Source organism: Culex quinquefasciatus, chromosome 3 (assembly GCF_015732765.1).
Source record: "Culex quinquefasciatus strain JHB chromosome 3, VPISU_Cqui_1.0_pri_paternal, whole genome shotgun sequence".
NCBI classification, from domain to species: domain Eukaryota; kingdom Metazoa; phylum Arthropoda; class Insecta; order Diptera; family Culicidae; genus Culex; species Culex quinquefasciatus.
Genome location: NC_051863.1, coordinates 45,900,968 through 45,915,286, shown reverse-complemented (window position 1 = coordinate 45,915,286; position 14,319 = coordinate 45,900,968). Strand labels below are relative to the sequence as shown.

At 35.7% G+C, this 14,319-nt stretch overlaps 1 protein-coding gene across 2 annotated transcripts in view; it reads left to right on the top strand.

Annotated features, from left to right (window-relative positions):
• The window catches only part of LOC6044711 (cytochrome P450 4C1), a 31,811-nt gene that overhangs the window by 14,539 nt on the left and 2,953 nt on the right, over window positions 1-14,319 (top strand). For both annotated transcript variants that reach the window (XM_038262531.1, XM_001862142.2), the window contains exons 2-3: window positions 10,791-11,046; window positions 11,112-11,457. In XM_038262531.1, coding sequence (XP_038118459.1) covers window positions 10,791-11,046; window positions 11,112-11,457 — 602 coding nt within the window. The remainder of the gene's footprint in view (window positions 1-10,790; window positions 11,047-11,111; window positions 11,458-14,319) is intronic.

Below are 14,319 nucleotides of genomic sequence, written 5' to 3'. Positions count from 1 at the left end.
ATAGTTTACATACATTTAAGTGAGATCCGGCTTCAAAAAAAGTACATAAATATCACTTAAGTGGTCATAACTCGAAACAGGGTTGCCAGATCTTCAATGTTTTGGACTCATTGGAAAGGCTTTTCAATTACCTAACCAACAATGGGTCGGATGATGGATCCAGACATAGTTTACATACATTTAAGTGAGATCCGGCTTCAAAAAAGTACATAAATATCACTTAAGTGGTCATAACTCGAGACAGGGTTGCAAGATCTTCAATGTTTTGTACTCATTGGAAAGGCCTCTCAATTATCTTACCAACGATGGGTTGGATGATGAATCCGGACATAGTTTACATACATTTAAGTGAGATCCGGCTTCAAAAAAGTACATAAATATCACTTAAGTGGTCATAACTCGAGACAGGGTTCCCAGATCTTCAATTTTTTACTCATTGGAAAGGCCTTTCAATTACCTATCCAACGATGGGTCGGATGATGGATCCAAACATAGTTTACATACATTTAAGTGAGATCCGGCTTCAAAAAAGTACATAAATATCACTTAAGTGGTCATAACTCGAGACAGGGTTGCCAGATCTTCAATGTTTTGGACTCATTGGAAAGACCTTTCAATTACCTATCCAACGATGGGTCGGATGATGGATCCAAACATAGTTTACATACATTTAAGTGAGATCCGGCTTCAAAAAAGTACATAAATATCACTTAAGTGGTCATAACTCGAGACAGGGTTGCCAGATCTTCAATGTTTTGGACTCATTGGAAAGGCCTTTCAATTACCTAACCAACGATGGGTCGGATGATGGATCCGGACATAGTTTACATACATTTAAGTGAGATCCGGCTTCAAAAAAGTACATAAATATCACTTAAGTGGTCATAACTCGAGACAGGGTTGCCAGATCTTCAATGTTTTGGACTCATTGGAAAGGCCTTTCAATTACCTAACCAACGATGGGTTGGATGATGGATCCGGACATAGTTTACATACATTTAAGTGAGATCCGGCTTCAAAAAAGTACATAAATATCACTTAAGTGGTCATAACTCGAGACAGGGTTGCCAGATCTTCAATGTTTTGGACTCATTGGAAAGGCCTTTCAATTACCTAACCAACGATGGGTTGGATGATGGATCCGGACATAGTTTACATACATTTAAGTGAGATCCGGCTTCAAAAAAGTACATAAATATCACTTAAGTGGTCATAATTCGAGACAAGGTTGCCAGATCTTCAATGTTTTGTACTCATTGGAAAGGCCTTTCAATTACCTAACCAACGATGGGTCGGATGATGGATCCGGACATCGTTTACATGCATATAATTGAGATCCGGGTATTTGTGAAAACACATTTTTATACATAACTTTTGAACTACTTATCGAAACTTCAAACAATTCAATAGCGATGTATGGGACCCTAAACCAAGTCGAATGCAACTGGTTTGATCAAAATCGGTTCAGCCAGTGCTGAGAAAACTCAGTGAGAATTTTGGTCACATACATACATACACACACACATACACACACACATACACACACACATACACACACACATACACACACACAGACATTTGTTCAGTTTTCGATTCTGAGTCGATATGTATACATGAAGGTGGGTCTAGGAGCTTTTAATAGAAAGTTCATTTTTAGAGCAGGATTATAGCCTTACCTCAGTGAGGAAGGCAAAATGACCCTTCTGGGTCAATGTAGATTCGAAAAGTACTTTAAATTTCCCATAAAATGACATGTTCCAAATTTTTTTTTACAGTCAAGTAACGGAAAATGGGAGAAATTTTAAAACTTTTTTTGTGTTTTTTCAATTAAAAATACGTTTTCCGGAATTCTGAGTGCGCCATCAAATCGGGCGTCTTATTTTACATAAAAGTCTCTTTGACACCAAATTTCTATCTCATCACTGTTTCAGGCTGCAAATTATTGAAAAACACCTCTTTTTTCGCATGTTCAAAAATGGAAGGGGTCGTACCGCCCCTCCGTCACGAGATATCAAAAAACGGACCTCGGATTCGTGATCAGGGACAAAAGTTACCCTTAGGACAAAGTTTCACGCAAATCGAAGAGGGGTCGGGGCAACTTTTCCCGATTTCGTGTGGGTTGGTAGAGAAATACTCATTTTTGAAAACTAATGATTGCAAAACAACTGAACTATTGTAAAATGCATTTTAAAACACTTTTATAATGCAAATGCTGAAACTATGGATTGTTATTTCTATATTTATATTGTTTTATTTTTTTTGCCTTTCCCATCGATTCCGGTCACTTGGGAACACTTTGAAAAATATTAGCATCGGCCTTATTAAATCTATAACAAAATATTACAAAGTAGTCCAACTGAGCTCAAGTTTTGTTTGTTTTTTTTTTTAATTCACTCTTATTATAAACATTCTGGCAATCTTTTTTCCTCTTAAGTTGTCGAAAAAAAAAACATTTTTATTTAATTTTTATTATAAAAAGAGGACTAATTAATACATCTCAACTTATTTCAAAACATTTTCAGCTATTTTTTTTTTGCAATATGATCTAAAATGAATGAACGTTAAAGTAGTAACCGCCTCCTAATGAAACCAGTGAATATTAGTGATACAGGTAATTGGTTTTGCGCAAACACCAATCACTTGTTTTCGTTGTGAGTGATGGTTTGGCAGCTGAAAAGAAGCCACACCCTGTTCGTTTTTTTCCAATTATGTGCAGAAAAGAACGTAACTAGGTGGGTAAAGCTGCTGATTTATGCACTAACTAATCTAACACACTTCTCGGCATTGAATTTATGTGGATGGATAATTTAAAACTTATTTTTACGCATAGATTCTGCAATCAGTAGTTAGAATACTTTGAACATTTTAAATTTTCTTTTAGTACAAAGCATTTCTTAATACAGTACAACCTCGCTTGGCTGACAGTAGTTTTTGGCATACAAAAAGTGTCATTTATCAATTGGCCTATTTTTTTATTGTTCATGAATGTATGTTTGCAAAGATGTCGCGATAGTGAGGTTTATTACTGTGTTAAAAACTATTTGTTTCACTAATATTTCACTGATAACACAACTCGACATTTTTGAAGTTGATGTCATAATAATAATAATAATAAAATTTTAAATGTTTTTCAAAACTGAAGCGTTTTCTGAAATCCAGTTCAAAAATATCGAGTTGTTTAAAATATAAACTGGTTTGGGATGTGCGTGCTGTAACAATGTTTAAGAGGCAGTATTTGTAAATTCTGCTCGGTTTGTTCTAGAGGTCGTATCGAGGTGCTCCGATTTGGATGAAACTTTCCGCGTTTGTTTGTCTATATATGAGATGAACTCATGCCAAATATGAGCCCTCTACGACAAAGGGAAGTAGGGTAAAACGGGCTTCGAAGTTTGAGGTCCAAAAAACCTAAAAAATCTTAATATTTCTCGCATTTCCGTAAAACTTCATCAATTCCAACGCTCGTAGATGCATTTGAAAGGTATTTTGAAGCACTTCAAAATGGGCCATAGACATCCAGGATCGGTTTGACTTTTTCTCATAGCTTTTGCAAATTACTGTTAATAATTGATTTTTTTAAAACCTCAATATCTTTTTGCAACAGTCTCCAACACCCATACTCCCGTATGTCAAAAGATAGGTAATTATATGGACTATAAGCCTACGGTATTAACTTTTTGGCCAATCGCAGTTTTTCTCATAGTTTTTCGATTTTTCTACAACAAACATTTTACAACGTTAGTTTTTGCCCTGTAGGCCTCCATAGCGGCACTTTTTGGTCTCAATTTTGTCATATTTGGAATCATCGAAAAATTTCACGTTAGTTAGAAGTATTGGAGTTGTAAATTTGATTGGGAAAATTGCCATTTAGAATGAATTAAAATATTTTTCAACAATTTGTTGGATTAGGGGAAAAACAGGTTTTCGCCTACTTGATACAGCATTTGACGTATTGATCATAGGGTAAATAAAATCAATTTCTTTTTTCAATAATGTTTTATTTAATTATTTTCTAAATCAAATTTACCACGCCAATACTTCTAACTAACGTGAAATTTTCCCAGGATTCCAAATATGACAAAATTGAGACCAAAAAAAGCCGCTATGGAGGCCTACAGGGCAAAAACTAACGTTGTAAAATGTTTGTTGTAGAAAAATCGAAAAACTATGAGAAAAACTGCGATTGGCCAAAAAGTTAATACCGTAGGCTTATAGTCCATATAATTACCTATCTTTTGACATACGGGAGTATGGGTGTTGGAGACTGTTGCAAAAAGATATTGAGGTTTTAAAAAAATCAATTATTAACAGTAATTTGCAAAAGCTATGAGAAAAAGTCAAACCGATCCTGGATGTCTATGGCCCATTTTGAAGTGCTTCAAAATACCTTTCAAATGCATCTACGAGCGTTGGAATTGATGAAGTTTTACGGAAATGCGAGAAATATTAAGATTTTTTTAGTTTTTTGGACCTTAAACTTCGAAGCCCATTTTACCCCACTACCCTTTGTCGTAGAGGGCTCATATTTGGCATGAGTTCATCTCATGTATAGACAAACAAACGCTGATAGTTTCATCCAAATCGGAGCACCTCGATACGACCTGTTACACATTGGTGAAAAACTCGCTCTTAATAATGCTATAAAAGTTATCAATGTTAGAAATTTTCTTGAGGTAAGTTGAAAAAAACTAAGGGATAATTTTGTAATTGCAGAAAAATCCTGCTAAACTGTTGAACATGATTTTTGATTTTAAAGAAACTTCAGCCAAAATCAAAAAGTAATAATTTCTAGTCTATCAGAGTGTCACGAAAATGACTTAATCAGAAGATCCCAGTCAAGACAAAAAAAAAACGGTGCGAACACACAATACAATGTAAAGCAAGCCATTCTAGACCCGATAAAATTCATTATGCACATCAGCAAATTCACTTATCTGGGTATGAATAATAGGCATACCGTATTAGCCAGCCAGCGCGTCTGATCGTAGACTGTAATGCGATTGAACTGACCGTTTTTATGCTCATTAGCAGCGGTAAACCGATCAGCCGTCAACCCGAGCTCCGATGCAATCAGCCGCCGGTCATCGAGGTTCAGCTGACGACTTCTACCTGTCTCAACTCGTGTGGTGTGAAAAGCCTCTGTTGAATGAAAAGTCGCGTGCGCTCGCATTCACTGATCGCTTTGTGTGTGAGGCTGTCTGTAAGCCAAGTTTCCCTGCATTTTCACAAGCCTTGTTCGAACTGGTCGAACAACCTGTGGCCAACCAGTTTACCTTTGTACGACCCAGCTCAGCTTGAAGACCGTTATGGCTACTTTGCTTTACTTTGCACTCGTTTGCACAGGGTGGAAAACCAACTAACTTGACCTCAGGTTCTTTAATGAGCTAATTTAATAAATTTCGCCCGAACATTTTCCGATGGCTCAGCCAAAAACTAATGGCCTATCTACAATCACTTAACTTAGAAAATTTCACTTAGCTTAGGAGTTTGAATCAATGGAAATGAATCTGATCTTCTACAATGAAAAAGAATAAAATTAGAAACTTGACGTATGGTTTGGAAAATTTCAAAATCTACGGTAAGTTGACGTTTCCATATCAAAGGTAAACAAACAACTGCATAGCAACGTATATCAGCCCAGCAAATTTTCTAAGTTGATTGTGGATGACGGCCGTAAGTTGTGTACATTTTCTAAGTTTTACTTTACTTAACTATTCTAAGCTAAGTGATTGTAGATAGGCCATAAAACAGTCGCTGGGTTATTGAAACTTAACTATAGTTAACGCCCACTAGAGTGTGGAGGAAGGTGGAACAAAGAACCTGTTATTTTAATAAAGACAAGCTCCTTTCTCACCGAAATTGATTACTCTTCTAGATGCACAGCCAAACATTGCAAACTTTTTGATCAGTGCACATTGGTTCAGATCGCAAAATTAAGTGAAAATGGATTTTCCGAAAATTGGTGAAGCTTTGGTGTCTTCCTCGACGGTCCCTTGGATTCTGTTTGCTTTAAAAATCTCTTCCGGTTGTCAATTTTGTCACTATCTCATGGCTTTCATAGACATTTTTCTTTGCGAAACGAAGCTTTGAAGGGTGTTTGACAATAGTTTGTTTTTGTTTGCTGGACGTTGCCATGATTCTCACCCATAGCTGGATACCAAGAAAAACATATTTTCAATCGAGTTTTCATTTAGCATCGTTCTGTAAACTGATGATTCTCTTCCTCGATGTCCCTTGGATATTGACAACCAGAGTGTCGACTGTATCTATATTTTTTGACATGCCAATTTGGACTTCAGGGTAAAAACTCATTTTAAGGTAAAAAAGATGCAAATCTAAAACATAAACACATTGCATTTGAAACGCGTGATTTAGCATTACAAATGCTCAAAAAATCTTAGGGGTATTTTTTTAACTCCAGAAATTTTGATTTGAAAATGTCTAATTTTCAAGGGAAAAGTGTATAGGTTCACCCTTGAATCCGAAACTGCCCTCAGAATTGCCCCAAATTGTCAAAATATCGATTTTTGGTCATTTTCAGGGTTTTTATGAGTCCGTCCATAAACTACACTTTTTTGAAATCTCAGACCCTAAATAAAAAATAATTTAAATTTCCTCGAATGTAAGATTTTTTGATGATCTACCGGTTACGGGTTTCCCCTTGTAAGCGGAAGGTGATGGGCTCGATTCCTGTCTGGCTCGGGAAAGTCAGATCCCTTAAAAGAGTTAATCTGCTCACTAGGAATACTAACCGGTAAAAAATAGGTTTCGACGTGCTGGGTTTCCAAGCCAGAGGCGGTGAGTTTGATTCTCGTATTGGATGATCTGAAGGAAACTACTTTACTTTGGAGAATTTTCACTTTACATCTTTTTAGGAAAAAAACTCCTCCAAATTTTCCTATTTTTTGGTTTCATATAGATTTAATTCGGATTCAACTTTATAGAACATCGCAAAGCGTTAGGAAGTGATCCAGGATGTTTTAGAAGTTTTTTTTTGTAATATGTATAAACACGCTCAAAAATAAACCTGCATCTTTTCGGGATCAATTCCCAGTGCTTGTGATGTTGCACAAAGATGTTCCCCGGATCAAAACCTATAAAAAATCTCTAAGACGAGAAAATTATATCGAGTTTGGTGTAGATACTTTCTAGAAACAGCGTTAAATGTCAAGGGTCTGATTTTCGGTTCAAAGATCAGAAATCACTCACTCTTCGCTGAGCGAATCTTTGCCGACTGCAGCTCGCAATCAGTCGCGAGCGAACACTCGTGAATTTCTTTGCCCACTCCGTCGCGTCGACCCGAGTCACACACGAATACGTTCAGCGAGGAGAGAATCTAACAACATACCAGCTCGACGCTCTTTTAGCATGCACTACCACAGTTTGCTGTACATTTGTATTTGGCATGCTGGAAATTGCTTGTAAATGTGTCTTTGATGTCGTGATGACATAGATTTTGAGCAGTTTGATAACTTAGTAAAACAAAGTCCTTCGCAAACTATTTCGACTCAGCGACTGAGCGACATACCGCAATCGGTCTCTCTGAACCATTCGCTGTACTACCCGATTGAAGTGAGAGGGAGAGCAAAGAGAGAGTGTTCTGTAACGATTGGTGTGGAGCCGACAAACGGTAGGAAACGGTCTGAGCAGTTTTTTGTCGCTTTTAATTTGTGGTCGCGAGTGAATGAGTCACTTTCGAGCAATCAGAACCGTTGGTTAAAAGTGAAAAGCTAATTATTATTTTTTTGATTTTACACTAACTTCAGGTAATAACTGCACACACTAAACCTTTACCAAATGAGCTCAAATTTTCACGCTAGCTTCTGTGTTCATAATACTTGAAATTTCCAGCTGATGCACGATTTTTTTTTGTCTTTTTTCATTTACCCGTGAACAACGCTTCTAAGTACTTTTAACTAACTTTTAAGGTTGGTTGAGTTTTAAGAGAGATTTTAAACATCAAAACACTATGAAAGCAATGGAAGCACAAAAAATGTTAATAAACCCATAAGTTTCTTAATTTTGTTATAATTATTTTATTTATCTGAATGTTTTAAAATCGGATTGCAGCTCATATTGCTTTTATATAAAATCCAATTTTGATTATTTAAAAAAAAAATCTCTGACTTTTCTTATGCTGATTTTTTTTTATATTAAAGGGCTTGAAGATAAATAGATTATAATGTTATTAAATTCTATATTATTAATGTGCCTAATTCAGAATCAAAATGTTAAAAAGGGTTTTTTTTATGTCCAATAAACATTTTTTGTCTTTTTATTCACATAAAATTTTATTTCAAGTCTATATTTGAAAGTTTAACCTGTTTTATATTTTTAAACGGAAGAAATATGTTCTTAAAATTAAATGTTCAGCTAATCCTTCAAAATCTGCCCAAACTACCCCACAAATGATGTTCGAAATATCTCACAATAGGTGTCCAAATGACCCATCAAGGTAATTCTAATTTACTCCACAAACTATGTCTAAGTTACCTCAAAAGTTTGGTCATATTAGCCTCCTATGAAATATGGAAGTAATTTGGATTTCATCGAAATTTATTAAAACTTATATTTTTTCTTAAAATGATCTCTAATATCCTCGTGAAATTGTTGGATTATTGTATTGAATTGATTTCAATATTTCCGAAATCAAGTTTAACTTTTGGAAAGGTCTAAAGCCTCCTACCCTTCCCTTCTATCCCATAACCCAATTCCAATTCACCCAATCCCTTTTTCCCAATAAAAATTTAATTTTCTGCCAAATTCACACTAACACACCACACCTAACTGATTCGGAGCGTTTGGTACGGTATGTCCACGCATCCATCCTCTCCTGTAGATTCTGTGAAATGTGATCCGTTCACAGAATCCTCTCTGCGATAAACACAACGCAGTAAGGCTGGCTGCTTTAATTTTTTCTCTAGATTAGATTAGATTAGATTAGATTAGATTAGATTAGATTAGATTAGATTAGATTAGATTAGATTAGATTAGATTAGATTAGATTAGATTAGATTAGATTAGATTAGATTAGATTAGATTAGATTAGATTAGATTAGATTAGATTAGATTAGATTAGATTAGATTAGATTAGATTAGATTAGATTAGATTAGATTCATATGATCGCCAATATCCTCGTGAAATTTTTGGATTTTTCCATCGAATTTATTTCAATATTTCCGAAATCAAGTCTTACTTTTGGAAAGGTCTAAAGCCTTAATATATTGCAAAAAATATTTTTTTTTTCAAAAGTTCATAGAGCTCATATTTTTGCTTGCTGGGCACCAAATCTATTATAAAATTGCTTTTAAGGATTCAGATTTATAGAAACAAATGCTTTAGATAATTTTTTTTTTTCATTTTTTTTAGTTTCTCAACTGGTTGAAATGAAATGAAAATGGGAAATTATGCGTAATTAAATTTTTTGATGATAATGAATTACTTCGAAGCAAAAAATTGCAAGTCACAAAATTTGTTTAATAAATTTAAAATTAAAATTAAGTAGGTGGTTCAATATTGAGCAAAAAGAAAAAACAAAATACCTAAACAGGGCTGACAACCACTGATCTGATTGATAAATCACCGTTTGCACCGCTATCAGCGTAGATCAGCGTAACTTACCAAAGCTGTTTACCATAATGATCCGAGTGGTACAGTGAACCACGTAATGATCAAAGGGTGTCGCAACTGTTAACCTCGACTTGCGATACAATCGCCAATTCATCAGATCGGAAGTCGTATCGCGGACCATAGCCATTCTTTCAAGGTTTCGTGATTCGCGATAGTATTCTCAGGTAGCTATCGGGCTCACCCCCCCAAGATTAGCTGACTGATGGTGGAACGAACGGAAAATAATATGCTTTTCCGCAGCACCTGTAGGCAAAAGTCAGCATAGCCAAACCACAAACTCACACGTGGTTTCTTCTGAATGGATCGTAGTAATGAAATTAATAGCCCAGAAAACATAAATGAATTGCTCACGATGGGGGGAAAAACCTACACACATCGTCGCTGCCGGTGGCCATCGGCAAAAGGAAAATGAAGGGAAAATCTTGCTTCGGTGGCAGAATTTATTCAAGCATTAAAATGTCACGATCTGTCGATTTGGGCTATATTTTATGTTCCCTTTGGAGACACACTCGTGGCACAAGGGAAAGGTAACTTTTGGTACAACCGATTATGAAACCGCGCAATTTATGTTGTATCGTTTCTTGGCAAAGACAATAGTTGTTATCTGTTGACCACTTGAAGGGAATCGAACTTGAGTTGAGGCTTATGCCAACGGTAACATTCCAAAAATGTAAGCCTGTTATGGTTAACGATTAAAAAATGTGTTGTACACTTGTAGTTACATGGCTTCGACACTTCAATGCTTTAAATTGTTTTAACACATAATAAATTTAAGTGTGCCGCAATTGACGTCATATATATGTGTTGATTGAGGCTCCAATTCAACACAGCTTTGAGGTCGGTACATTGTAGTTGACACTTAAAACTTCACCGACCTAATATCAAGTTGCATATCATCGTGCTCGTGCTATCTTGTTGGCCAAAATTGTGTTAAGAACGCCATTTTGCACTGGTAAATCGATTATGCTGAGCCACCCTAGTAACCATGTTCTTTTTAACCATTATGTAACACAAAGCTCACTCCAGCTCTTTTCTAGATTAATATTCCAGGACTTTCACAGGAAAAAAATGCACCAAAGAGGAAAATGGGCAAGCACAACAAATCAATACAACATCTAAAATCAAATAATAAATTTAACCCTGAAACCTACTACCGTTCCAGACGACACGTGGAAAAACCACCGCAAGGTGCTGAATCCGACCTTCAACACGCGCATCCTGAACAGCTTCATCCCGATCTTCACGGATTGCGTGGCGAAGATGATTGAAAGCATGCAGGAACACTACCAGCCGGGCAAACCGCTCAACATCCTGGAGTTTACGTCACCCTGCACGCTGGGGATGATCTGCCGGACGTCGCTCGGCGGGAAGGTACTGGAACGCGAAGGAACGCAACAGTTTATCGAGGGGCTTGAAGTGTGAGTAGAACTTAATCGTACATGTTTCACCCTAATGTTGACATTGGGAGGGGGGTCCCTTGCAGTATCCTTCACAACGTGGGTCTTCGCATGTTCAACGCCAACCTGCACCCGAACTGGGTGTACCGCTTTACAAGATTTTACCGGGCGGAGATGAAGGCTCGCAAGTTCTGCTACGCCTTCACCGATAAGATCATCCACGAGAAGCAGCTGGAATTTGCGAAGCTGAAGCAGCGAGCGGCCGAATCGAACAACAATCCGGGCGAGCTGATGCAGGAGGAGGAGGACGACATGCTGTCGTACAAGAAGCCGCAGATCTTCATCGATCAGCTGCTGACGATTCCGCTGCCCGACGGGACGCCGTTTTCGCACGACGAAATCCAGGATCATATCTACACGATGATTGCCGCTGTAAGTTTGTTGGTCGGGTTTCATAGGAAGTTCGATTTTTTTTCATAACGAATATAATCTACCAGACGTCATCTCTGTGAAAAATATCTTTGTCTATATAAAAGAAAAAATATTTGCGATTTCCAACAACTCGTTTTCAAGACCACTTATTAAAATTGTGTGGTAGCATCTTGCAAGTACACTTCACTTTGTGTTGCACATTTTTACCTTTACCTTTTTTACCATTTTTATATTTTTAGATTTTTTGATATGATTAAGGGAATGGTGCTGGAGATGTTAAATGCCACTTTAAATTTAATTTAAACTGAAAAAATGTTTTTGGATTGTTTTAAAAATATTTTTTTAAAGTTTCAAACATTTTTAACAAAATTGCCCAAGATACATTGAATATTGGAGTTGTATTGTTAATTTGATTTTGGTTAACCGCTGTGGATTTTCTTGAAAAAATTCGTTGGCTTTGAACTGTCAAAAATTGATCCAAGTAGATCACAGTGTTTTGTGTAACCAATGTGGTAGATGCTTTGGAGAATTTTTGACAGTTCGAATTATTTCAAGAAAATTCACCGAATATAAGAAAAAAAAAAAACAAGAAAATTTTCAATTTTGAAAAATAATTCATTTTTGAAACTCCCTTCGATTTTTTTTAAATTTTGTTATCAATACTAACAATTTAAAAGGGCCAAATATTCAAAATTACGAAAAATCTGTAAAGTTCTTTTTAATTGTCAAAACATTTTTTTGAAAAAAATCTACTTTCTCCATAACACATTTCTGTCTATGAGCAATGCCATCTCAAATCAGGAATTTTTATGATTATTTTTTTCCGTCCCTCTCCGATTTCCATGAAACTTTTTAAACATGTTATCCTAGGCCTATATAGGCCATTTTTGTGTATATGGAGGCAGTTGCACTCGATAATGACATTTGAGAAGGGCGGAATAGATTTAAATATTTTTGTATTTTGTAATTTAAATATTGCTGTATCTCTATGCCGTTGCATCGTACCAAAAAGTGGTCAATGCCAAACTTGTAGGAAATATGACGAGCTGTTTGAAGAAAAAAAAACCACTGAAAGAAAAATGCACGCAAATTCTATAAGATTTTTAAATTTTCAAGTTTAAAAGTTAAATTTTAAAGTGACGTCACGATTTTTTTCGTTCAAATTTTTTGTGAAAATTGGCTCAAATGTGACAAAAAGACTCACGAAAAATGCAGGATGGTATGTCTCTCCTAAAAAAATACAAAAATCATTTACTATCACTTTTTTTGAAAAGTGGTCTCAACTTCAAAATTTTCAAAACCCAAATATGAGAATGGATTCCTCAGACCATTCTACATAAAAGTCTCTATATTGGCCATTGTCCTATGTCCAATCCTTGTGAAGATATAGCGGTTTTAAAAATAAAAAATATTGAAAAATAGGTTTTTTGTGGTTTTTGGCAATTTCTACATGGCAGACTTAATTTTTCGAAAAAAACCCGATTTAATATCACCAGAGGTGAAATAGAGCCTTTCTTACAAAATGATGAAACTCCGAGAAATATATTGGTGCAATTATTTTTTCAAAAACATAATGATACCATCCAGTAAGAATTTTACCTAAAGCTTCGAATCTTTTAAGGCTAAACCTCAAATGCCATTTTTTTTAATTTCAGAAGTACATTATTTGTCGCAAAACATTTAAATATAAATAAGAAAAACATATTGGATTGACATTATTAGAAAAAAGGGTACTCAGTCTATAATGTTAGTCTATGATTAACTTAAAAAAATATGTATCGCTATTGCACTTAGTCGATCAATTATGAGAAGCCAGAAAGAACACTTTCACGCGCAGCGTAAAACGCGCAAGCGTAAAAGCGCTGGCGTTGAAGCTTCGTCTTGACGACTTGTCGAGCTTTCGAGCGAGAACGAGCCGGGACTTCGAATTTGATGTTCAGTATATGATTTTGCAGAAATCCAAAAATTTAATAGGAAAAAATAGGGTAAAAATAAGACGAAAAACACTAAAATCGCTATATCTCTGGAAATACATTTTGGAAAAGCTTCAAATTTTGGGCCCAAACAGTTTATGGCGCATGTTTTCGAATGGCTTTTTGTTTGAAACTGAATTCTTTAAATTTGATAATGTTATCTGTAAAATAGTCCAAAAAATACCTCTAAAAATGGCTTTGACCACATTTACTGGTCGAAAATTGTGAATCGAAAAATAAAATGTTCGTCTCCGACCCCACGGCTACAGATCTGGCTTTTAAAAATTGTGGGTTTTACGAGCGGTTTTCCAGTGATGGAAGACACAAATTTTTAATAGCGGATACAGACATCGGCCATGTATTTCACAAAAAGAGCTCTCAAAAATCAGACTTTGAGTTCCGGGTTTCGGGCCGAAATTCAATCGAAAGAGCGCATCTAAACCTTCAATTTAGTAATAGGATTTTTTCCTGGGACGAATCCTCGCCGTGCACGAATTTTTTTAGATTTCTGAAAAAAGCGTTTTTCCAAAAGCAAACCTTAAACCTTTCTTTTGTAAGAAAGGCAAAAAGTCAAACGCTCTCAAATAAAAGTGCGGAATCCAATCGATGTAAAATTTGCTGAGAAGTTTGATCGAGTCGTGAACACTCAGTTAGAAAGATAAATTTAAGTGAAATTACAAATAAATCCTTGGGGAGAATTATTCTGAATAACCCCTTACCTTTTTTGAGAAATTTACTCTGCATATAAAGAAAAATCATACAGCTATAACTTTTGAACCAACCGTCTGATCAATACCCAAATTTACTCGAATACAATTCATACCAAATGCTTTCGATCGAGAATGGGCTGGGACTTTGAATTTGATGTTCAGTATATGATTTTGTATAA